This window comes from Lissotriton vulgaris, chromosome 1_2 (genome assembly GCF_964263255.1).
Source record: "Lissotriton vulgaris chromosome 1_2, aLisVul1.2, whole genome shotgun sequence".
Lineage (NCBI taxonomy): Eukaryota > Metazoa > Chordata > Amphibia > Caudata > Salamandridae > Lissotriton > Lissotriton vulgaris.
Genome location: NC_141686.1, coordinates 101,931,381 through 101,958,538, shown reverse-complemented (window position 1 = coordinate 101,958,538; position 27,158 = coordinate 101,931,381). Strand labels below are relative to the sequence as shown.

At 44.3% G+C, this 27,158-nt stretch overlaps 1 protein-coding gene across 1 annotated transcript in view; it reads left to right on the top strand.

Annotated features, from left to right (window-relative positions):
• USP18 (ubiquitin specific peptidase 18) overlaps positions 1-27,158 on the top strand; it is a 182,850-nt gene that overhangs the window by 14,652 nt on the left and 141,040 nt on the right. Inside the window, exons 2-4 of the mRNA XM_086952917.1 lie at positions 22,129-22,354; positions 22,852-22,948; positions 23,921-24,066. Of these exons, the coding sequence (XP_086809043.1) occupies positions 22,138-22,354; positions 22,852-22,948; positions 23,921-24,066 (460 nt within the window). The 5' untranslated portion in view covers positions 22,129-22,137. The remainder of the gene's footprint in view (positions 1-22,128; positions 22,355-22,851; positions 22,949-23,920; positions 24,067-27,158) is intronic.

Genomic DNA, 27,158 nt, shown 5'->3' with positions numbered 1-27,158 from the left:
AGCAAGGGACTCATGTCTGAGCATACCCTTCCACGCTTATGGTGGACAAAACGATTCAGAAAAGGGGGTGGTGATGGACAGAGTATCTGAATTAAGCAGAACACTCCTACCCAGTCAAGAGATCAGGGCTTGATCCATCACAGTTTTTTAGCTCACTGCACCATTCCAGCTCAGAACGTGGCTACATGCAAATTAGTCTGTCCCTGGCCTAGTGCATCATGGGAACAGGGCAGACCAAACTACCAAGCCAATTCTTTTACTGGAAAGGAAACAAGCTTCCGGGGACCGGTTTCTGGCATTACAGCCGTCTTCGGCCCGGCTTGCTTGAATCCTGATGGTGCAGTGAGCAAGGGACTCATGTCTGAGCATACCCTTCCACGCTTATGGTGGACAAAACGATTCAGAAAAGGGGGTGGTGATGGACAGAGTATCTGAATTAAGCAGAACACTCCTACCCAGTCAAGAGATCAGGGCTTGATCCATCACCGTTTTTTAGCTCACTGCACCATCCCAGCTCAGAACCTGGCTACATGCAAATTAGTCTGTCCCTGGTCCAGTGCATCATGGGAACAGGGCAGACCAAACTACCAAGCCAATTCTTTTACTGGAAAGGAAACAAGCTTCCGGGGACCGGTTTCAAAGATGGGGGAGCACGAGTGCACATTCATGGTGATAGACTTCTGACGGTGCTGCGCGAGTGCACATTCATGGTGATAGACTTTCACTGATAGTGCTGCGCGAGTGCACATTCATGGTGATAGACTTTCACTGATGGTGCTGCGCGAGTGCCCATTCATGGTGATGAACTTTCACAGATGGTGCTGTACAAGTGCACATTCATGGTGAAAGACTTTCAAAGATGATTCAGCGCGAGTGCACATTCAAGGTGATAGACTTTCAAAGATGGTGCGGCACGAGTGCACATTCATGGTGATAGACTTTCAAAGATGGTGCTGCACATTTGAGATGTAGGACTCTCACAGATGAATGTCCGTTCATGGTGATAGACTTTCACAGATGATACTGTGCGAGTGCACATTCAAGGTGATAGACTTTCACTGATGGTGCTGCGCGAGTGCACATTCATGATGATAGACTTTCACTGATGGTGCTGCGCGAGTGCACATTCATGGTGATAGACTTTCACTGATGGTGCTGCGCCAGGGCACATTCAAGGTGATACACTTTCACTGATGGTGCTGCGCGAGTGCACAGTCATGGTGATAGACTTTCAATGATGGTGCTGCACATTTGAGATGTAGGACTCTCACAGATGAGTGCCCGTTCATGGTGATAGCCTTTCACAGATGGGGCTGCACGAGTGCACATTCAAGGTGATATAGACTTTCACTGATGGTGCTGTACAAGTGCACATTCAAGGTGATAGACTTTCAGAGATGATGCTGTGCGAGTGCACATTCATGGTGATAGACTTTCACAGATGGGGCGGCACGAATGCACATTCATCGTGTTAGACTTTCACTGATGGTGCTGCGCGAGTGCACATTTATGGTGATAGACTTTCACAGATGGAGCTGCACATTTGAGATGTAGGACTCTAACAGATGAGTGCCCGTTCATGGTGATAGACTTTCACAGATGGGGCTGCACGAGTGCACATTCATGGTGATAGACTTTCACTGATGGTGCTGTACAAGTGCACATTCAAGGTGATAGACTTTCAAAGATGATGCAGCGCAAGTGCACATTCATGGTGATAGACTTTCACTGATGGTGCTTCACGAGTGCACATTCATGGTGATAGACTTTCACTGATGGTGCTTCACGAGTGCACATTCATGGTGATAGACTTTCACATATGTAGCTGCACATTCAGATGTCAGACTCTCACAGATGAGTGCCCGCTCATGGTGATAGACTTTCACAGATGATGCTGTGCGAGTGCACATTCAAGGTGATAGACTTTCAAAGATGATGCTGCACATTTGAAATGTAGGACTCTCACAGATGAGTGCCCGTTCATGGTGATAGACTTGAACTGATGGTGCTGTACAAGTGCACCTTCACGGTGATAGACTTTCGAAGATGATGCTGCACGAATGCACATTCAAGGTGATAGACTTTCACTGATGGTGCTGCACGAGTGCACATTCATGGTGATAGACTTTCACTGATGGTTCTGCATGAGTGCACATTCAAGGTGATACACTTTCACATATGGTGCTGCACGAGTGCACATTCATCGTGATAGACTTGCACTGATGGTGCTTCACGAGTGCACATTTATGGTGATAGACTTTCACTGATGGTGCTTCATGAGTGCACATTCATAGTGATAGACTTTCACTGATGTAGCTGCACATTCAGATGTCAGACTCTCACAGATGAGTGCCCGCTCATGGTGATAGACTTTCACAGATGATGCTGTGCGAGTGCACATTCAAGGTGATAGACTTTCAAAGATGATGCTGCACATTTGAGATGTAGGACTCTCACAGATGAGTGCCCGTTCATGGTGATAGGCTTTCACTGATGGTGCTGTACAAGTGCACCTTCAAGGTGATAGACTTTCGAAGATGATGCTGCACGAGTGCACATTCAAGGTGATAGACTTTCACTGATGGTGCTGCGCGAGTGCACATTCATGGTGATAGACTTTCACTGATGGTGCTGCATGAGTGCACATTCAAGGTGATAGACTTTCACATATGGTGCTGCACGAGTGCACATTCATCGTGATAGACTTTCACTGATGGTGCTTCACGAGTGCACATTCATGGTGATAGACTTTCACAGATGTAGCTGCACATTCAGATGTCAGACTCTCACAGATGAGTGCCAGCTCATGGTAATAGACTTTCACAGATGATGCTGTGCGAGTGCACATTCAAGGTGATAGACTTTAAAAGATGATGCTGCAAATTTGAGATGTAGGACTCTCACAGATGAGTGCCCGTTCATGGTGATAGACTTTCACTGATGGTGCTGTACAAGTGCACATTTAAGGTGATAGACTTTCGAAGATGATGCTGCGCGAGTGCACATTCATGGTGATAGACTTTCAAAGATGGTGCTGCACATTTGAGATGTGGGACTCTCACAGATGGGTGCCCATTCATGGTGATAGACTTTCTCAGATGTGCTGTACGAGTGCCCATTCATGGTGATAGACTTTCACTGATGGTGCTGCACGAGTGCACATTCAAGGTGATAGATTTTCATAGATGGTGCTGTGCGAGTGCACATTCATGGTAATAGACTTTCACAGATGGTGCTGCACGAGTGCACATTCAAGGTGATAGAGTTTCACAGATGTAGCTGCACATTCAGATGTCAGGCTCTCACAGATGAGTGCCCGTTCATGGTGATAGACTTTCACAGATGTGCTGTACGAGTGCCCATTCATGGTGATAGACTTTCACAGATGTGCTGTACGAGTGCCCATTCATGGTGATAGACTTTCACTGATGGTGCTGCACGAGTGCACATTCAAGGTGATAGATTTTCATAGATGGTGCTGTGCGAGTGCACATTCATGGTAATAGACTTTCACAGATGGTGCTGCACGAGTGCACATTCAAGGTGATAGACTTTCACAGATGTAGCTGCACATTCAGATGTCAGGCTCTCACAGATGAGTGCCCGTTCATGGTGATAGACTTTCACAGATGTGCTGTACGAGTGCCCATTCATGGTGATAGACTTTCACAGATGTGCTGCACGAGTGCACATTCATAGTGATAGACTTTCACTGATGGTGCTGCACGAGTGCACATTCATGGTAATAGAGTTTCACTGATGGTGCTGCACGAGTGCACATCCAAGGTGATAGACTTTCACTGATGGTGCTGTACAAGTGCACATTCAAGGTGATAGACTTTCACAGATGGTGCTGCACAAGTGCACATTCATCGTGATAGACTTTTAAAGATGGTGCTGCACATTTGAGATGTAGGACTCTCACAGAAGGGTGCCTATTAATGGTGATAGAGTTTCACAGATGTGCTGTACGAGTGCACATTCATGGTGATAGACTTTCACAGATGTAGCTGCACATGAGTGCACATTCGTAGTGAATGAGTTTCACAGATGTAGCTGCACATTCAGATCTCAGAATCTCACAGATTAGTGGACTTTCATGGGGATAGACTTTCACAGACAGAGCTGCGCATTTCTGGTAGCGTCAGACATTTAAATGTGGATCAGCAGGTTTCCGAGTTTGAGACAAGGTTTCGATAACAACTGGTTTCTGTACTTGTCGGTCGCATCATCACGAAGGTACAAATATACCCGCCAGGTGTGCGTGTACTTGTAGATCCCGGTGGCGCTGGCGCTGTCTGCGGCGGCGCGCGGTCTGCCTCGTGCTGCCTGCGGTGTGACTCCAGAGCGCTCTGTGCCGCGCGCAAGGGCGAGGGCTTCTCTCCTTGTAAAAGACCAGACACTTAATTAACCTTTTTAAGAAGAAGCGGAATAAAACACCTGAAATTAAAGTGTCTCAGACGCTGCAGGTGCGAAATAGCGACTGGGCGCGCACCTAGGCACTAACTCACCTCGTCACAAGGACGGTGTCTGCAGCTCGTTTCCCTGGCTCTGGGGTGCAGGGGTTTCCTCCGGGGCCAAACTGAGGAGGCGGCCATCTCAACGGCATGTGACGTCACGCACCGGCGATGCTGGCGTCTGAGGACCCCGAGACAGCCGTACAAGGTACTGTTGTTACTCGTGTATTTCAGAGTTCAGCAGGGATCGCAGATACATGAAAAGCGCACATGTCGAAAGGCAGACACTGGCGGGGAAATAATGACGTCAACTGTAATCTCAATAGCATTTATTGTTATTATTATTATTACTATTATTATTATTGATTTTATTATTATTATTATTAGTGTTGTTATTATTTTTATTATTATTTTTATTATTACTTTTATTATTTTTACTAGTATTCTTATTGTTATTGTTATTACGGTTATTATTATCATTGTTATTATTATGAATGTTACTGTTGCTATTAATATTATAATTACTATTATTATTACTACCTTTATTATCATTGCGAGTATTACTATTATTATTTTTACCACGAATATTATGACTACTACTATTATTCTTATTATTATTGTTACTATGTTTACTATTATTACTACTGCTATATTATTATTATTATCGTTATTATTATTTTATTATGCTACTGTAGCTGTATTTCCCTTTATAATAATATAATAAATAAACAATGGCATGGTAGGAGTCCTCATTATCATTTTTATTATTTCATTGTTATTATTTTTATTACTGTTGCTCGTGGAAGTCTTGTCGGTAGTTGTATTATGAGTAGTATTAGGAATAATAATGATGATAACAATGAGATGTTTCTTCCTGACTGGATTTGCCTTTGAAGTAATGCCAGTATTATAAATGTGCAGAATAATACATGTTTAATAAATGAATTATCCAAAACACAAACACACATTCAATGTAAACCGTACTCTTTTAAGTGGTTAGTGTACATATATTTTATATATGGTAAAGCAGCATATGTAATGCTCCGAGTTTCACTATTTAAACAAGAATTGGCAATGCCAGTAGGTCTGGCTTATAACTGAAAGCTCATCTTCGGTCACTGATCATCAGAAATACACTGTGTCAATCTACTTTAGAGTCATGCATTCATTGATCCTTCCACTAACACAATCTTGCATTCACCCACTCATCCATCCTCAATAAAATAGACTGACTCAGCGAGAATAAAAGTAGAAAAAAGCCTCTACCTACACATGGCTGGCATATGGTTGCACTAAAAAAAAATAGTAAAAAAATTAAATATTGCAGCAAGTGGCGTCTTGGAGTGGAAATGTGATTAATATATATACAGTGTAAGTGAAATTCACCATTAAAGGACTAATTGCTTCAATATATGTAATTAACATTAAATATTACATCTCTATTACCTTTATCAGAACCTTTAATAATAAACAGATCGACGCCTGCCATCTGACATCTTTAACAAGTAAGCATAGCAGTCCTTTGCCCCTCACCAAATCAAACGAAGCCTCCAATATTGAGCATGACATTTACATGGACTAAAATATTAAATGTGCATTTTACTATTCAGTCAAAATTGTAAAATTACTCATGTCCCTTTCACTGTGACATACTAAGCAAAAATCAAGCGGCAGCTTTACTAACATTTCTCGCGCTGCTGCACAGCAACACAATTGCTGTTTCCTTGTGTAAAAGAGAGAGAGCAGGACAGCACCTTGTCTCCTGAGATATAGTGCTGGATCCCTCTCTCCCTGTGCTGCCACACTTTAGGCTGCCATGCACCAGCCCACCCACACACCCTTGCAACATAGGGCAAGAGTGTGCCCGTTCCACCAATCAAAAGCTGTGTACTAGATAGGGAGGCTTTTATAATGCCTTTCCCACTTTGCATGTGTGGAGAACAGGTTAGTACCCATGAGAAGTTAGACAAATGTGGAGAGAGGTTGCTTGGAAACGCCCAGGCATCACCCGTGGTTTGCTCCCTTGAAGAAAAGTAGAGCCAATCAGCGCAGAATGCTATTTTGCCTACTGTAGGCAACGTTCTAATGCAAATCATGAGTTCTGTGGAACGTAATTCCCACCGCATCACATTGCGCCAGGTTTGTGTAACAAAAGTTATGCAAACCCGGAGCAAAGTGTTAGTGAATCTGGGCCCAAGTTTCATTTGAAATGCAGTTGTTGTAATTTTTTTATTCAGGTTCGATTAATAAAAATCATTACATGAGGGTAAACTGGATGAAGCAGTTGCCCATAAAAACAGATAGCCAGTCAGTAATTAAAAGCCACTTAAAACGTTTTACAAACAATCATTATTAAATGCAGGTGTTCCCAGCAAGACCTATAATTTCAATTGTGCTATTAATGGCCTTAGTGGGATTAAATTACCTCTCTTAGTGAGGGCCTTAGTATCATTCTTATACAGGCACACAGGCACCTCAGCTCGACAGTAATATTGAGGCTTTTTACACACATGCCTCCCTTTCAATATTACCTTCAGCTGCAATATAGTTCAGTCCTTCTTTTCAATTGAGACTTCATGTTTGCTCAAAATTTCACAGCTTCTTAGGACGTCAATAATTTTACAATTTTGACTGGATAGAAAATGCTCAAACAATAACATAACTTTTTTCCTAATGAAGTCCTAGTCCTAGTCATTAACAGATGAAACATGGAACATTTGGGATCTTACACTTTGCATGTTCATTCTCAAACCTTCCATGCATCTCCTTGCTCCAAATGACAGTGCTGTTGTCTATGTGTATGAAAAGTGGCTTGTGACATGACTTTAGTGAAGTCAAGTCAGCACTGACAGATAACATGACAGGTTCAACAAGCTTCCTTTTCCCAGATAGTGCTGTTCCAGTGAGAGCTGGTGGCCTGCAGAACTGAGACCATCACCCATACCCACAGAACATGCCAGGAACCTACTGGACATCAAACTGACCATGAAAAACCAGACCAACGTAGTATCCTCAGCCTGCTTCTGCACACACTGCATGCTCCGGAAAGTCTTCAAGTGGCTCCTGGGCAGCACAAGATGCAGCCTCCCCCTCCACCTCTGGACCCCCCCCCCCCCTCCCTGCAGGAATTCAGAAAGGATCTGCAGACCTGGCTGTTCAACTTTATCCACCCAGCAGCAGAAACCCCCAGCGCCTGGATATCCTCGCGGGTACTAAGCCGCTCTCTATAAAATCCCTTTTTGATTTTGATTTAATGAGCATAGCGAAGTGAACAGTGGGCATTTTCGCTAACACTTTCTTCCATAACTCTCTCAGTAAATGTCAGGCCAGATCTCTGCAGAAAATATAGTTTTCCTGGAAAAAATGATCAAACGTAAGCAAATGAATAAAACATGAGAGCAATCTGAGATACAGGCATTCAGAACTGCAGAGCAGCAGACCAATAACATTTGTTTTTCTCCTAAACACAGGGGTCACAAACTGCAGTCTAGGGGTCACAGCTGCGACCCCACATGGTATGTGTAAGTCCCACAGGACAGTTTTCAGGCATTCATCATAAAAGTACATGTATGTTCAAAATTACAGTTGATAATATACAACCTCCTTCTGAGAGAGCTACCACCGATTCTCACAGTGCAATTTGTCTGTCCAGCGGTTTAACAGAGGGCGTCACTAACATAAACCCCTTACCTGCTCAAGTAACCTGTGAGATTTAATACAACAAAATACATGAATGCTGAACACAATGCAATATGACTCCACCCCTGAATACCCATCGGATTTAACATGAGCGTTTCACAAATATTAAGCCAGGCATGTTGTCTTTGTTGTAACATTTTAAAATAAAGAAATAAAACCCAAGGCATAATATCACCTTTCACAATTAGCCAATCAGGCCTAAAGTCTTTATTATTGGCCTGTCACTATAGTCAACTCAGGCCTGCTGTATTGAGTCAAAACTTTCCCACACGACTTTCAAGAGGCACCCAGTTGTAAAAATACAAATACATTTGCGAAAACTATTTATACTCCCTCCTAAAGGGGGTGTAACAAATAGTAGCACATTGCAAATAATCTACCTCTTGGTTATTCAGAGTGGGTAATCAACATCAAATACCTTTGCCTACTCAGATAATCTGCGGGATTCCATGAAAAAAATACCTGTCTACAGACTTTAACACAGCATAATGGTAACCCATGTTAAAGTCCTATTGGCTTTAACATACATTTTTTCAAATAAGTAAGTCAAGGTTGTTGCCTTTGTCATAACCTTTATTATTAAACACATTAGTCCTATAGCATCTGACATTCATTTTTCTCAGTAAACAAATCAGTCCTACAGCTTTGATTGTGGGCATGTTACCATAACCATCTACTAGGAATACAGTCTTAAAATAACATTAAGGTTCAGACAGTTCCCTACTCTTGCGGATGCCTCTCATTGGAAATTTAAGGAAAATGAAAATTGCCGACATTGTGGCTATAAAAAGGAAGATTTGATTCATCTTGTATGTCACAGCAAGACATTGCAACCAGCGCGAACCACAATATTACGGCAATCATTTCGGGATAGAGGTATAAAGTCGTGCAGAACAGCTATCATAAGTGGACTGGACTTCACTCACCCCCAAATGAACTGTAAATTGAACTGTAGTCTCATTTTGTGCAGTCTGCTTTGGGTGGCATATTACATGCTTCAGCTCATGGGGGTCCCTTGGTGTACCTGGGCCCTGGGTACCTCAGTACCATATACTAGGGACTTACAAGGGTACACCAGTAGCCAATCTGGGATGTACCTAAGTACTCACCATAACCAATTTAGGGGAGAAAGCACAGGTACCTGGGTCCTGATTTGCAGGATCCCAGTCAGACGAGTCAGAAACAGGATAACACCAGGCAAAAAATGGGGGTAACCATAAAAGCAAATCCTACTTACCTACACAGCCCCCCCCTCAAAAGTAAGGAGATGAGACTGACCTTGCCCAGTTGAATCTTCATTTTCTAAGAGGAAATATCAGGAGAGTCTATCTGCGTTGGCATGGTTACTCCTAGGTCTATGTCCACTGTGTAGTCCATCCCCTGTAGGGAAATGGACCATCTCAAAAGTGTGGGGGTTTCACCCTTTATCTGTTTGAGCCATAGAGGGGCTTGTGGTCTGTCTGAACATTGAAGTGAGTGCCAAACAGGTACTACCTCAGCTTCTTCAAGGCCAAGACCACAGCAATGGCCTCCCTATAAATGGCTGACCAATGTTTCTCCTGGGGGTGGTGGGGTGTCAACATTCTGCTGATACAAGCTACTGGTTGATCCTGGCCATCTGCATTTAGTTGTGATAACACAGCCCCTACCCCTATCTCAGATGCATCTGTCTGGACAATGAAAGTTTTAGAGTAGTCCGGACTTTGCAGAATGGGAGCATTGCACATGGCCTGCTTCAGGCCTTTTGACAGCAAACTGTCCACTCGATTTTCTTTGGCATTTTCTTTGATGTAAGATCCTTCAGGGGAGTTACAAAGGACCCACATCCCTTGACTAATCTTCTGTAGTACTGAGTCAGGCCTGAGTCTGGGTAGTGGAAGCAATCCAGTCCATAGTCCATAATGGTCTGGATTTTGCTCTCCAATGGTTGAGCCTGGCCTCCACCTACCAGGTGGCCCAAATACACAACCTTGCTCCTCCCTATCCGGCACTTGGTGGCCTTGATAGTGAGTACGGCCTCCAGAACATTCCTGAGGTGGACCAGGTGATCCTCTCAGATGGAGCTAAAGACACCAATATCTAGATATGCTGCACTATAGGCTTCCATACATGTTAGGACTTTCTTCACCAACCTCTGAAATGTGGCAGGTGCATTCTTCAGATCAAAGGACATCACAATAAATTGATAATGCCCACTAGGGGTTCAGAGTGCTGTTTTTGGCTTGGAATACTCAGCTAGTCTGATTTTCTGGTAGCCAGCAGTCAGGTCAAATGTACACTGATATAATCCCTGCTTCCCCAGCAGCAGCTTGCTGAGGCCAAAGTATCTTTAAGTTCATCTGTCCTTGGAATAGGATGGGCATCAGTCCTAGTGACTGCATTGAGACCTCTGTGGTCCACATAAAACCTCACTCTTTTTTTTCACCCTTGGTGTTGGGTTTTGGTACAAGTAGCCCCTGGGCTATCTGAAGGCTCAATGACCCCCAATCCCAGCATTCTTTGGACCTCTGTCCTGATGCAATCCCCGATATGGTCAGGCTGTCTGTAGATTTTACTATTGAAAGGCAAGCTGTCATCTGTGTCCACTTCATGGGTACACCAGGTGGCCTGATTGAGGACTTGTCGGCAATTAGCTTGCTGCTGGTCAGTGAGGCTGCCTGCCAAGGCTACTCCATCTACTGACCCATCTTCAGGGTTCTGAGAGTGGAGATCAGAGAAAGGGTTACTCTCTTCCTCCTGTCCCTCATCAGTTGCCACGAGCAAGACCATGTCAGCCCTGTCCACAAAAGGTTTCAGGTGGTTCACATGAAGTTTCCTATGGGGACTTCTTGCAGTACCTAGGTCCACCAGGTAGGCAACCTCACCTTTTTGTTCAAGGATAGTGTGGGGGCCACTCCACTTGTCTTGGAGAGCTGCTGGGGCCACAGGCGCCAACACCAACACGTTCTGTCCTGGCTGGTTAACAGTCAAGACAGCCTTTTGGTCATGCCAAGCTTTTTGGAGTTCTTGGCAGGCCTCCAGGTTTTTACTGGCCTTCTTCATGTAACTCAGCCTTGCGTGAACTCAGGCCAAGGACATAGTCCACAATCTCCTGTTAACCGGTTTGAGAGGTTGCTCCCATCCTTCCTTCACTAGACACAATGGCCCCCTAACTGGATGTCTAAACAGAAGCTCAGTTGGGCTGTAGCCAACTCCCTTCCCATTTTGACCTAAGCTTTTCTGGGAGTCCCATAATCATACCCTTTAGGGTCTTGTTGAACCTTTCAACATGTCCTTTCAAAGGGGACCCCAACCACTGTAAGTGGAATTAAGGGAGCCTTTGTGGTGCCATCTGACTTACAACTGGCTTGGCAAGTGGCACAGGAATGACAAAACTCCTTTATGTCTTCAGACATATGGGGCCAGTGAGATCGAGGGACACGCCAGTCCCAAATCTTGCTTTGCCCTAAGTGTCCTGCTAGAGGAATATCATGTGCTAGGGAGAGGAGAAAACCTCTGAACCTCTGGGGTATTACCAACCTCCTGGTGGCACCAGGCTTGGGGTCTCTACCCTAAGAATACAGAAGCCAATCTTCCCAATAGATCCTATGGGACCCACTAATAAACCCTGCTTCCCCAGCAGCAGCTTGCTGTCTGAGGGGATCAAGAGAGGGGCGGGTCTGCTGCTCTAAACTCAAGTCTGCCCTGGAAGGGCCTCCTTCCCCCAGGAACTCTGCCTGGTCAGGACCAAGATCCTCTGGGACAGTACCTTCACAGGGCCTGAGTTCATCTCCCTCAGGACGCTGATCTTCACAATTAGTGTGTGAGGAGGACAAAGCCCCACCCTTCCTGCTCCTTCACTTGGGAGGCACCTGGTTAATTTTTCCAGGATCCAGAACCTGCCCAGTGCAGAGCTGTTTGGCCTGAGCCCAGGTGACATCAAAAACACTGGCAGAGATGCCCATCATCTCTGCATACGTTCTGAACTCTACTTCAGCCCAGGCTGTAGTTTCTAGATTATTGCCAAACAGACAATCTACAGGTAGGTCTTGAGATAACCCAACCTTTTTAGGTCCAGTTACCCCTACCCTGCTGAGGTTCACAATGGCCAAGGAATGGTCAGTCCTGACATTTCTATCATTGGTGACTTGTTACATTTGTCCAAGTATGATCTGTTCAGGGGACACAAGTGTCTCAGTCACCATCATGGCACAGGCCCCTTTGTCCCTGTAAGGGATGCTGATTGTCCAAAGGCCAAGGAAACTCCTACTACCACTGCCCCTATGGTACCTGCCACCCCCCATCACAAGTACAAGTGGTAGTACAGCAACCATGGGATTAGTACGGTTAACCTTGGGTTCTGAGATGGGTTCTGACTAAGTCAGACTAAGCCATTGCTTCTATTCCATTGATCAAAGGCTGTTGTTTGTACTTACCCTAGTTAGTGGGACTTACCAGTAAGGTGGCAAGGACTATGCCACCATCACAGACTAGAACAGCCTGAGCTGGAGTTCTGACTAAGTCAGAACCTATCTCAGAACCCAAGGTTAACCATACTAATCCCATGGTTGCTGTACTACCACTTGTACTTGTGATAGGGGGAGCAGGTACCATAGGGGCAGTGATAGTAGGAGTTTCCTTGGCCTTTGGACAATCAGCATCCCTTGTCCAATGTGTTTCTATCTTACAGATGTCACACCAAGGTTTCTTTTTGGCTTTCTTGGACTTTCGGGACGCCCCCCTCATAAGCATGTGTTTGGGGTCCTCGTGAAGACTCTTTTTATTTTTACCCTTGTCCCCACCCTTTTCCTGGGATTTAGATGCATCTTGCTTCTTCTGGTCACTTACATTACCATGGGTTTTCTGCTTAACCCTGGTGTGGAGCCATTTGTCTGCCTTCTTTCCTAATTCTTGGGGAGAGGTCAGATCAGAGTCCACCAGATACTGGTGCAAACGTTAGCTCTGACAATTATTACAGATGTGCTCCCTCATGATCAAATTGTACAATCCTTCATATTACTGTACCTTGCTTCCATCAAGCCAGCCTTCCAGAGCCTTAATAGCACTGTCTACAAAATCTACCCAGTCCTGGGTGTGTGCCTTCTGGGTGTCTCTGACCTTAATCCTATACTGTTCGGTGGTTAATCCAAACCCATCTATGAGAGGACTCTTCAGTACTGAGTAATTGTCAGCTTCTTTTTCTCTAACAGAGAGGAGCTTATCTCTACCTTTGTTTGCAAAGGAGATCCACAGGATAGCTGTCCACTGCCCTAGAGGGGCCCTCTGAACTTTGCAGGCCCTCTCCAAAGCAGTGATCCATTTATGGATATCAGCTGCCTCCTGGTAAGGAGGGACTATTCTGCTCAGGTTCCTGGTGTCAAAAGAAGTTTCTCTGATTCTAGGGACACTGATACTGCCACCACGGGACTCTAGTCTCAATCTCTTCCTAGTCTTTTGTACTTACAGAGACTCTTAGTCAAGGGCCGACAGATCTCTCCTGAGCTTAAGGCTGACTTTCTCAAGTTTGAGCATTTGGTATTCCCTGTCCAAAGAGTTGTCCCTCTTACTAGATATGGAGGTCCTTATGGAAATGCCTGAAGCAATGGATTCTCTAGAGGAGGATCTAGATCTCATTGGTCTACTCTGGACCCTGCCAGGAGGAACAAAGGGTATATCCTCTGTGCCATCTGCACTATTCCCAGTGGGGTCAGAGTTAGCCAGGTTGGAATTATTAGAGTCCTCGTGCCCATTCTCTAAATTGAGATCATCAATGGGAACCCCTGGTGCTCCTTCTCCATGAGTATACCCACCCAGCTTATCCTGTTCTTCTGCCTCTACAAAATACTATCATCCTGATGTAGCAGCCCTAAGAACAGCTTATTGGTGGGGTTGCTACCTGTCTTTATCTTTCTAAGGCTACACAGGGTCCCTAGTTCATAGCACTTTAGACCACTGTACTTAGCAGACTGGGGTACACTGGTATCCCAACTAAAGAGATGGTTCTACGTGTTGCAGCTATCTACCCTAGTGGAAACTAAACTCTCTGAGGTTGGAGAAAGGGTTGTGCTAGACCCTTAACGACCCCAACCCTAAGTTCAGTAGAATTTACTTATTCTAAGCTGTGTTATATGTGCCTAATATTAGTGCTGGTTTTTCAATTACTTCACATCAAGATTATCTGTCAAAACAATGCCGGCTTGACTCCCAACCGCTGCACACGAATGTGAGAATCTGGCTTAGTATATGGTGCACAATTACTTGAGTGGGCACCCTGCACAAATCCAGACTACCCTTAAAGTGATTTTAGTGGTCTCAGACAACCATAGAAAGCTCTCTAAGTGGTAGCTGTGGAGAGCAGCCTTAAGACCTAGTCCAGAAGGAGTGTAAAGCAGCTTGTTTTACCAGAGAATAATCTTATTGGTCTAGATTAAGTGAAAAAGAACCACACAGTGTATTTATTAAAAAAGATATTATAAGACACTCAGTAACACATACAAATATCTCCTGTCTGGAGAGATACACAATGCACACAATACTTTGCAAATAAAAACAGGTAAGTAGCACAAATACACAGTGGTCCGCATAGGGAGACCAAACCCTTTACTAAAATAGTGGTATGTGAACCACAACTCAAGTCAAGACTATACACAGAAGACGTAGAAGTGCTGGGGATCCATGGAACTAACCAAGAAAAGTAACCCGGAACCCCATGGAGGCCGTGTGCAGAGTGGGAACACGACAGCAGGCTCAATTCAAGTCAGTGGATAAGTCGCGGTTGCAATTTTTAAGAAGAAGGACCCTTTCCAGTGGACCCTGAAGAAACCCCATGGAAGACAGAAGGATGGAGAGCCACCCCACCCGTGGATAACCTAGGAACCTACACCAGGGAAGCCGGGTGCACAGCTGTAAAAAGGCGTCATAAACTACAGTCAAACTCAATGGAGGAGACTTCAGGAAGAGGCTGCTGTTGGAAAAGATTAAAGTGTCAGTGGAACCCAATGGTGGATTCAAGCTAGGGAGTACCTGCAAGCAGATGGGGCAGAGTTTATACCACTCAGGAGTGACCAGGAGGTACTGAAGATGAATGCCCAAGGATGTCAAGTGTTGCAGAGAAGCTGACAGTGACCTTAGAGCTGCAGCTGTGCGGACCAGGTGATGCTGTGGAAGACGAGGAGCCATTCACGAGCTGTCCCACATCGGATGTCGAGAGCTATGGGGTCGGTGTCCGTTGGCAGCACCGACAAGCCTTGGCAACTGCAACCAACATGGAAAGCGAAAAGGGTGCAGTGTTGGAACCAGCAGGGTCCAGGTGACTCACCACAAGCAGGGGATTCAGAGCAGGCCCTGAGCAACATGGGGAGCCTATTGGATTCAAAGAAGACCCTCAATAGGACCCACAGGTTGGAGTCACTAGAGTCGCCAGAGGACCTCGAGCAGCTCACCAAAGATGCAGGCCCATGGTGCAAGTAATGTGGTGAGGATGAAGATCTTGGTTGCAGGAGATGCTCGAGGTTGGAGCTACTTGAAGCCTGAAGATCTTGGAGGAAGGAAGCCAACAAGCCTTTGCTATGGCAAGTCGATGCAGTGCACAGGGGTTTGGTTCCTGCGGTTCCGACGAGGGATACTGGCTCAAACTTGGTGGGAGGACAAGGCAAGCCTCAAATGATGTGAAGAACCACCACATGTCTTGCTGAGCCTTTCAGGGTCCGTGGGAGCCCAGAATCAGTAGACCAGGTAGCTTTGTTGCAGTGTCTGCACATGCAGAGAAGTGACTTCTTCACTTCAATGCATATTCCTTCAGGTGTCTTGGATGTCCTCAGGTCTTGGAAGGTTCCTGTATGGAGCACGTGCATGGGCGTTGCAGCAGACTTGCAGGATGATGAGACCAGGAGCAGCAGGAGTCTTCCCAGTTGCGGTCTCGGAGCCGAGAGCAAGGCCCAGAGAAGTCCAGAGTGCCCAGACCATCGAAGATGAAGTTATGTCTTGATATGAATCTTGTCCCACACCAAATCTAGGGACACACCCACAGGTAAGCCCTTAAGTACCCTAAAGAAAGGGGTGGGACAATTCAAGTTTCTCTCTCAAGGGAGGGGTCGGACAGTGGGGAGGATATTCCCATGTCCTTTGTCCAGTTTTGTGCCAGAACCGGAGCCAACGGTTTCCTGAACTGGTTTGAACTGGACTACGCAAGGAGGGCACCAAATGTGCCCTGCAAGCGGTCTCAGTGGCGCTGGCAAGTGCCTCCACCCTACCCCAATACACTAAACCCTGTCTGGGAGGTGGTCACAACTCCCTGCCACAGGATATCTATTGTTCTGCCTTCCCTTGCTTGAGCTTGGCTCAGCAGCAGGATGGCAAAAAAAACATGTCTCTGGCCGGCAGCAGCCCTAGCTTGCTGTCCAGTTCCGGAAGACTGGTACTGGGAGCATTGAGGGCCTCCTGAGGGTGCTTTACAGTGCATGGAATCATACCTCCCACACATGTTTGATCCCAAATATGACAGGGTTTGTTACACCCAGTTTAGAATTAGCCATTGCGTAATGACGCATGGCCACTCTATATATCCTAATGGCTGATGCACTTACAACCCAGGAGAATGGACTCTGTAGTCTGCAGGGGTGTCCCACTCATGCAGGGGCACCCTCACACTTAGAACTAAGCACCCTGCCTTCAGGATTAAAAAGGTCTGCTATAGGAGTGACATATAGGTTTTAAGTGCATAGACCTTAGGTATAGGGAAACCTATATCTGTTGTAAGTGGTGCTAGCACCAGGTTACACAGGCTGCAATCAATGGAAGGCCTGTCGTCACAGTTTGCGTGGTCTCCCATGGGTGCATAATACATGCTACAGCACGTTGGGGACCGCCGGTGTACCTATGCCCTGGGTAACTCAACACCATATAATAGGAACTTATAAGGATACACCAGTAGCCAATCTGGGATGTAGGTAAGTATTCTCCATAACCAATTTAGGGGAGAAACCACAGAGCCTGGCTTCCAGATTAGCAGGTTCCTCCTAGTCATACTAGTCAAAAACAGCATAACACCAGGCAAAACGTGGGGGTAACCATAAAAGCAGATCATACTTTCCTACAACAGGGGTGAGTGCACTGTAGTTGCCAAAAATGAGAAGGGTGGCCTGAAATGCATAAACAATCACCCACTGGACAATTCTTCTACATACCTCACAAGCTCCGGAATCTGGAACTCTCGACAGGCTTAATTGGAATTTTTGTCGTCCAGAATCCCTTTATAATATTTCTTTCTTCCTGCTCTTAAACCTTTCTTCTTAATGTGCTCATTCCACAAGGAATGCAAAAGTATGTCTCTAATCTATTAGTGCTTACAATGGAAGTTCGTGGCCCAGGAAACACTGGTTAGGTCCATTCTCTAGACACTGAGATTATCAGGTCATTCGAGCAGGACTGTACTGCAAGTCAATCCTGAAAATGGTGTTGATGTGTAGTCCCAATCTGGAAGTCTCTGGCTAACCCTCTCCAAGAGGGATTGTGGACCATCCTCCCAAAGAAGTAAAAAAAAAACAAAAAGGGGCGACCAAGAGTGAATTCTTCAGTACAATTTATCAAACAAACTAGCTAAAAAATAATCAACGTTACAGGCAGTTCTAAGAGGGCAATCATGTAATATTCCATTTTCATTTTATGCTAAAAAAATATCTGATGAGCTCCAGAGGTTCATCCCTTTAGAAAATCTGTGTCAACCTGTGATCAAGGTGGCTGGACATAAAAGTACAGACTGTATTAGACGGTATCGCAAGACTATCCAACAGGATTGTTGACCATTACTGTGTTTTGCACCCAAATGTAGCTCTTCGCATTTTAGTGGATACATCTTCGCCTCTGTGGAAGGTAACACAAAATATGGCAAATATTTCACCACCGACTTTGCAGAGGTAGTACGTCACCACTATAGTGGGCTTAAAATCCACTGGCCAAACTCAAAATGAAGCTGTTAGATATCCATTACTGCCTTTGCACTTAGAAAGTGGTTTCTGAAACTGTTTGCAATGTAGATAAGCGTACGCTGAGTAGCCCATTTTGGAATTGGAGGATTTATCGCCACACCAGGAGCATGTTAGTATAGTAAGAGAATCTGTGATTCTGATTTTCGCAGAACAGTAGCCATTGAAGGACTTACCTTACACTGGGTTTACAGATAAGTATTTACTCACTAGACTCACACAAGAGGCAACCCCACCTATGTGAATACCAGAGAAACTTGTTGTACTAAGTTTGATCTCAATCAACATTTTTTCATATTTTAACATACAAGATGGTTAACAGTTTTGGTAACCACAGTGGATAGAAGAAAGCCTATGTCTATTGCAAACCACAGGCAAGTAGCGTCCTTCTAGATTTGCTACTAAATATTCACTGAAAAGACGGAGGGTGGTGATGTTTAACAATACCCTTCAGTAAATATTTTATGGCTAGAAGCATAAGTAATGGTGCCTGGACTTTCCCGGATTCCTGACGACACATACACCTAAACAATCTTTCGAGAGGAGCTTAGATCCTCATGTTCGGCCTGAATCAAAAGCTGCAGTTTATAGTGTGTTTTGTAGTGTTACAAAATGTGCCATAAAGTGCTATTCCCAAATTACGTGCAGAGTTTACGCCTCCGCCTTAGCCTATACTAATGTGTGCGGGGTTCTTACCCCCAACTGCGGAAACTTTGCACACATAAGTATACATTTTAGTAGTACATGTGGGAGTAACTGGAGGGAGTAGGTGGAAAAAAGGGCAGACTTACTACAAAAGGGAATGTGATTAGTGAGGGGCGTCTCCCACCCAAGAGTAAGCCAATTGCTTCACACAGTGTGTATACATTCATCTTATACTTGTGCTGTACATTTACTCCCAGAGTTTGAATACCAAAAAGTGGTAACTTCAAAGAGTAAAATTACTCAAAAATGGAGGTTGTCTTTGGGAATCGGGTTTAAAATCTTGGCGGGTGTCGCCCTTAAAATCGCCAAGTCATTATTGGAAGGCTCTGTAGGTAGATTGGTGCTGACTTCAAAAGCTCCTTCTCAAAAGTACATACTCTTTCCTGATGTGAAATGTTATTGTCACCGAAGTATGTCACAACTTGTGAACCCCTACTTGTCGACTTTTGTTTCACCTGGTGCAGCTTCTTCATCCTTCTTGCAGGTTCACATGCAGGGCTTCAAAATATATACATTCTGTCAACCTCATATGCTGATACTCTTTTTAATAGCGTGGGACTAGCACCTGCTGTATGGATTTCCTATCATTCACTTATGGATCTTGCTCACTTTTGCCAACTGTCGATTTTTGGAGATTTGTGTTTCATACACATTTAGATGAGGGAGATTGGTATTTAATTCCCCTCATAAGGGATAGGACTCTCAGCATTCATGTCCGGAACAGTTAGGGCCCTATTTAAAGTTTGGAAGATGAGAAACATCCGTCAGTAATGGGTTGGATGTCCTGTCTGCCAAAAATGTGGTCCCCAGTTCTTTTCTTTTTAGAGTTGGAGGAAGCCCCATGTTTCTAATGGTGGAGCCTCCAGTGGCAAAAACCTTTGACTGACAGTCTGTCTAACACTGGACCGTCCGCTTTACTCAGAGTGGACGCTCTTACATAAGTGTTTCCTGTTCAGGACCACCAGGGCTTCACTGGTGGTCCTTAACAGGAAACCAAAGAAACAACTTCTACACCCTGTGAGAAAACTCCCAGTACTTCAGGGACATTTCTTCTTTGTTTGTCAATAACAAACTCTTGACTTGTGAGTTTGTTTTTGAAGAACAAAAAACTCTGCTGAGTGAGCACATTAAACACCTACTAAAAAAACATTGTGTCTTCAGTGGAGCCACAGGAGTGGTGGTTCTTCTGAAGTTGCTGAGTTCTATGGCTGCCTGTTGGAGATCTTTAAACATGTCTGAGAGTCTTCCATCAGGTCAGGGAAGTTCATGCCTCTGCTGACTTGACAGACCATTCACTACACTTTAAATGAGGCCCTCAGTTTTTAAATTTTCACTACAATCAAGATATTTGGAGCACATTCAAGGGGTGTCTGCTCTTATTAAGGCTTCCACTTTCTTGCTGTGTTTTACACTCTTTTTGCCCTAGTTGAACTTGTCTTTGAGTCCAGTAATAGATTTCTGTTGGGAGCTGCAAATTCACTGTGCACGACTGCAAGAGTTCTGCGTCGAAGCTCGAGTGCTCTAGTCCAGGGTTCTCCAAAGTCCGTCCTGGAGGGCCGCATCCAGGCCAGATTTTTAGCACATTTCCCCATTCACATAATTGTAGTTATCTCAAATATCTGGCATGGATCCGGCCCTCCAGGACCAACTTTGGAGAACCCTGCTCTAGACAACCAAGTGTCCTTGCTGAGGTGCAAATGATGTGTGAGGAACCTGAAGTGCTAAGGGTTCCACTAAAGCTTGGGGCAAATAAGGAAAGATTAAAGTGAGGGTGAGCACAGTTCTTAAGGGGCTTCCTTATGAGGAAGACCAACAAATGCACAGGGTTTACCATGAAAGCGGACTTTAATGTTTGCCTACCCAAACATGAATTGTAGCCCTTTTCTGGTGAATACCAGTGTTTTGTGTCATATTTGTTGGCACCATAGGTAATTGCTGTGAGCATATATTCAAAGCATTGTCCAAGCATCCTTTTTGCATAATCTGATCTCCTGAAATTCCAGGGTTCATGGTCATACTCCAGAAACATGAAGTAAATCATTGAAATACCTTTGAGTTACATGGTCTCACCACATGTCGTGGATCTGCTGAACAACGACTTCATGCTGCTGTATTTATGAGGTGGTTGTTTACACCTATTATTACCTTATTGCCATGGGCACTGCAGCCATGGCTGTTGTGTAATATCCATTTAGAGGTATTTCAAAGTTTTTTCACTGCTGACTACCCTGCCTGATGTACTAAGGTGATCACTGTTAGTAATATTGCATATTGTGGCCACTGATGTAATCTCCTCTGATGCAGTCACTATTACAACACTAATAATATTAGTAGCTCAGGGTTATTTTCATTGATCAAAAGTAGATCTTAGTACAGAAAAGGTTGACAACCCCTGGTCTAGGATATTGACTCACCTCTGAGCCAACAGAAAGCACTCTCGAGTACACAGTTAAAGAGAGCAGCATAGTTACCTGGTCTGAGGTTCAGGATCTGGATTTTCTATATCTTGAAAAGCTGTGGCAGAATGTATTGATTATATTGTAATATGCTTAAAAGAATGTACAATGTAGGCATAAATGAGGTGACTGATGGCAATATTTAGAGTTTGGCGGACACAGAAAATCTTCCCATTTGTGAAGAAAGTGCTCACTGTAGATGAGAATTAATGAGTGATTTTTTTCCTCAGTTGTTATAGTATAATGTAGCCTTATAGCCTGCTGATGAGGGAAATACACGTTGTTATAGGACCCGAACCAGAGTTATAGGCCTGTGCCGCAGGCGAGGGCCTATAACGAGGTAGAGGGCTTTTAACAACTGGGATAGCCGGAGGCAGAAGGGCTATAAGGCTATTAGAATATTCCACCCACTGAGGGTAGAATGTTCTAAATTAAAAAGGGAGCAACAGAAAGACAAACTTTGGAATGTTGGAGCTCAAGGTTTATACCAATCATTCTTAGTCCAGAGCTACACTATTGTCTTTAACCCCTTCCCTGCTCATGACGAGCTCAGCTCTTCATGCAGTACACTGGTCGTGTGCTTATGACGAGCTGAGCTCGTCATGAACAATGGAAATCTGAAGAGTTCAGCACCAAGCGGGAATTGCTGTAGCATTCAAGGTGTTAATGGAGCTCTCAGCAATCCACTGTTCTTATGAAGGAAATTTCATCAGTGGATTCTTCACTGGTTTAGCACTTTTTTCACAAATCAGCAGACTATCCGTAGACCCAACTCTACATTGCGCCACATCTGTTTCTGCAAAGCCTCACACAGATCAGTGACTACTTTAGCCCTCTTTTTTTTACCAGCTACAGAACATGGATAGCCAAGAAGATGAACCTGTCAACAACCTCTATGCCTCAGTCACCTGGCCAATGACCGAAAGAGACCCGCTTTCCACACAACATAAAGAAGACTACAGTGGATCAATGCCTGAGGATGGCTACCTCTATGTGAATGATAATAAAAACGGGGGTCCTGCACTCAAAAGCTGTGAATCGCGATGGTTGTATACCTCGGGGCCCTTCAGAAATGGTAAGTCCTGTAATTCCAATCATGTTCGTTTCATAGGTTGGAGGACCATCATTTTACTCGTCCACTGGTAATTCCTCAGGATTGCTTTTCAGTTTATCTTTTTTTGGCCAGCTCTGCTGCTCCACACAGAGCAGTAGGACTCAATCTGCATTCACCGATGGTGACCAACAAAGCCATTCCTATCTGGGGTTGCTGGTGTTCCTGTCTGGAGAGGACCTGGGCTGATGGTGTGGGCTGAACTGTTCCTATCGGAGCCGGACCAAGTGAAATGCGCATATGGCTGGTCACTGCATAGAGTGCCATACTGGGGAACACACAATGGGCTAGGATGCATCCTGAGTAATTACCAGTGGTGGAGACTGAATCAAGCGTTTCACAGATCACTTTTTTATTTTTGTCATGTAATTAACAGCACTGAATATATGAATGAAATGGGATTAATATAATTTGAGCACCTTAACATTTCATCTCTAAGTTATTCTCTCATTTTGCCGTAGGAGCTGTTGGCCTGTACAATATGGGACTTACCTGCTGCCTAAACTCTCTACTTCAGACACTGTACATGAACAGGGAGTTCACAGATATACTACAGGGGTGAGTACAATGGATTTTGGAATGATATCAAACATAGAAGAAAAATTGGTTTATACTAGGAAAGACTGCCTGGTTTTGAAGCTTTCATCTTGGCATAAAAGATTCTTAATCCATGGAAAATAGTTGTACAACTGTCTACAGCCATGGATAGGCCTGAGAGTTCCAAGACCATCTCAAGCCAGCGAAGACAGACCTAAGATTGTCTTGAGTAAGAAATAATTCTTCGTAAATAAGCCCACTGCATCTCCTTTCCTCTCCCACCTTCTATTCCTCAATCTGTTTCTATCCCAGTCCATCATGGCAGCCATGCTGACCTGCAACAGAAACGCTGTGCCATTATTTTTTACTTTCATCACCAATCCATCTTGGCCCCGTGCATAATTGTACCTCTCCTTAGTTACCAACCACAATGATGGCTATGCTTAAGAGAAAAAGCTAGCTCACCAATGTTATTTACGTCTTCAATCTTCCATGGGCACCATTCTAACATGAAGCAGAATTTGTTTCATCACGGTAGCTATAATTCTTATCAATCTAATGCAGTGACAAACTTCAATATGGACTTTACCATTAGAGTAACTATAATATCTTCGTTGACTTATAGTAGGTTCTTATTGAATAATTGAAGAGGTTTGTGATTGTTGGCAAATTTCTTCTGAATCCATCATGCCTCATCAGGCAAACACTATTTTCTATCAGAAAGCCCTCCATTCTGATCTGTCAACAGCACAATCCCCTTCCTTCCTCTAGATATAAGCAACAAGTGCCCTCCGCCTGCTGCCTGCTCCAGTTACTTTAGTTTGTCTCTATACATTGGAAATATGATCAGCAACAGTAAGGGGTATTGTAGAAGTCCTGAGCCTCAATGACTCCATTGCTCTGTGGCCCACCACTCTTTCTCATTGACAGATATTGGTTTTTGGGTCTGACCTTGCACAATGCTCATTCCTGTGTTGCTCTTTCTGATCATAGCATGGATATGCCAGAGGATGCTGCGGCCCTGCAGAACAACATGCCCTACCAGCTGCTGACACTGTTTGAGATGATGCAGAGCAGCAGAAGAAATGCCGTCTACCCATACCAGCTCCTCCGCTGTCTGCAAAAGCACGGCATGAAATGTAAGGACAAAGATGGACCTGCTGGAGATGTCAGTAAGGCTGTGAGGGATATTGCAGACAGGAGCATGATGCCTTAAGCCCACAGTGGTGGGGGACCGCAAGGTCATAGTATATCTGGGAGTCTCAAGTGCTTCTCATCACATGCTACAGGGCCAGTAGCCCCATCATTTTACAATAGGCCACTGTTTGGAGAATACCTTGAGAGAGAGTGTACCTCTTTGCAGATGACGCAAAGATCTCCCAGAGAGGTGGGCTCCAGAGGAAGGCTAAAACATTGAAATATTTTAGGGAAATAAAGATCAATCAGACAGATAGTAAATTGTATTCAGAGCATCTAGGTGAAAGTTGTGTATTTTGTACAGAGAACCTTTCAGAGTTGGATGAGATGGCGGAAAGGTATCGCAGATTCTCACACAAGAAATAGAACCATCAGTATTCCATCAAATAGCCTCAAAGATCTCAGTGTGAAGAGGCAGAATGAGCACCACGAGAAGGTTGGGAAAAATGGGCTGAGGTTTAATAAGCAGAATAAGCCGAGTCTTGTTTCCCCTGTAGATACCACTGGAAAGGTCTAATCGAAAGAAGTGTGTCCAGTTCTTTGGGCCAGATGACCAGTGAAATTAAGATGAATTAGTCACATTCAAGACAGCATCCAAGGTGGAGCGAGGCTTCCATCAGTAATTCCAGGAAGAGAGGAGGATAGAGGGGGATGTAAAAAGGCATTGTCTCGGGGGCAGACATACACAGTAAATGGAGTGAGCATGTGGCTCTAGAGCAAGTGGGGACAATAATTAATAGAATTGGAAAAGGACCAGAATAGATACAGGAGTCATTATAATGCAAAGGCTGAGATACAAAATAAGGCCCAGATCTACTCAAGGTTAGTGATGGTGCTTGCGACACAGCAAGCGGTGCAATGGGCAGTGATAAACCAGCTTTCAAGATCAAGAGCTATTTTGCATTGAAAGCTGACTTTTGTGCAGCCCCAAAACCTCTTTGTGTCAATCCCATGTTGATGAATACAAGGGGGAATGGTGGGAGACAGGCCACCACAAAAAACATAGCTATTGGTCCTAATCCAGATCTAGTAAAAAAGCGGGAATTGGACTTTCTCCGAATCCTAATGCTCAATATAAACATAATCAAACAACGAATCTGGCGGTATACTGCCTGATATACCAACATGTAACATGTGCTATACTTAAGCACACATACTAGACTTCTGACGCCTGTACAGTGGTCCACACATATGAATTTGTATTGAAAGGTGTACCTCAAGTATAAATCCTCGGCTAACCACTGCTGCCTTGCCTTTTCACCATACCATGAGGCTGCCCTCCACTTACATAGCCAGATTTCACCTATAAAGTTACACCCCCTCATTTAGAGATGGAGACCTGTTGAGCTTCCACCACTAAGACTCATGCTCTACTAATGGAGGTCCTTCCAACATAGATCTTTCCTGACTTGGCAAGCCATGTGAGGCATGGCGGACTCGGGCAGGAAAATGTCCCCAAAGGTGAGTGACATGACTTACCAAGAGGACCCCCATTACATGGTGGATTGCCAAGCATTTTTTTTTTGCAATACTGGTGGGAGCATTTTGAGCAAAAATGGCCACCAAATCCATGGGGTACTGAAAATACGTCACATATGTTACTTCTAGGCCACAGCGGGAGGACATTCGAGAATGGATCCGATTGATGGTCTGCCCTTCATATTGTAAATGCCCTACTAAGTACATGTCATGGTGTTGCTGCAGGCTTGGCACATACATTGGTAAAACAGAACCTCAAGGGGTATCATTTGCAAATGAGATAACTTGATTTAACGGATTACATTTGATGCTATTGTGAGGGCTGCTAAAATTAAGGGGGACAACAGTGTGTTAGGGTTGACTAGATTTTGTACCAAGGAAAAGGAGATTATGCAAAATGGTATACAAAATATACAACACACTCTGTGGCATCCTTATCTAGCTATTTTGATATTTAAACTCACTGACATTAAAGTGGTTCCAGTCCTATAAAGTAAGAAAGGTTTCATAACTATACACTAATAGATACTGTTCTAAATGTAATTTACAACAAATGAATAAGTTTGTCTTACCAGGAACCACTAGAACACAATGTTATTAACACCGTCCTTTCTACCTCTCAGAGTAAAATAAATTATATACAATATACAGTTTTGCTCTTAGAGTAAAACAAGCTTACTGTGCACACTTTTTGTAATGAAAAGCATGCCTTGCTTATTCAGCACGATCTACATATTTGATGTTAATTCTCTTCCTTGTAGAGTTTACTCGGTCTACACAGAGTAACACCACTGGAAGTACATCCTTTTATTAAAACAGAGCTCTAAAGAACAGTACTATGAATTTTAATATTTATTATTTACATGTCTCACCTGGAGGTAGTTTGAATTCAATATTTCACCTTTGAAAAGATGCAACATGCGTTTGATTCATTTAAACATAAAGGGCCTGATTTACATATGTGACAGAGTACCAGGCCCACCAAACGCTCAGTCATGCCCTGTTTTTTGAGTTGGGGTCCATCAGTGTTCTGAGGGTGGTGACCCCTTGGCTCTGCTGTAGGACAACGTACCTCGATGGTCCAACAGCATAGGGGCGATCAGAGGAAGGGAATAAGACTGCCCGTCTTGAAAGAGCGCCTGATCTTTTTTCTGTTCACCATCGCCACGTAAAACCTGCCGATCGCAAACAGGAGAAAACTTTTAGGTTGTGAGGCCAATATTTTTTTGTTTCTAAAAAGAACTCTAGATTTGAGGTTTGCTTTGAAAACAAAAAAATGTGGTGCATGGACTCCCAAAGCATTCAGGTTTCCTAATGCAACCAGGACATTCTGTGTTGTACAGATGGAATTGATCTAGAAATGATGGTAAATTCACTGATATAGCACTTTTATGTAGCCAAGGAGAATCAGTTGGAGGAATATAAAAATTTAGGAGCAAGAGCCCTCACCCTCCAGAGTTGGTGGCATGCGTCATCATCGGGCAGCTCCTCGTTGGGCTGGTGTTGCAATGCCCAACGGGCCCCTCAAGGGGGCTCTTTGCCGGAGACCTTTTCA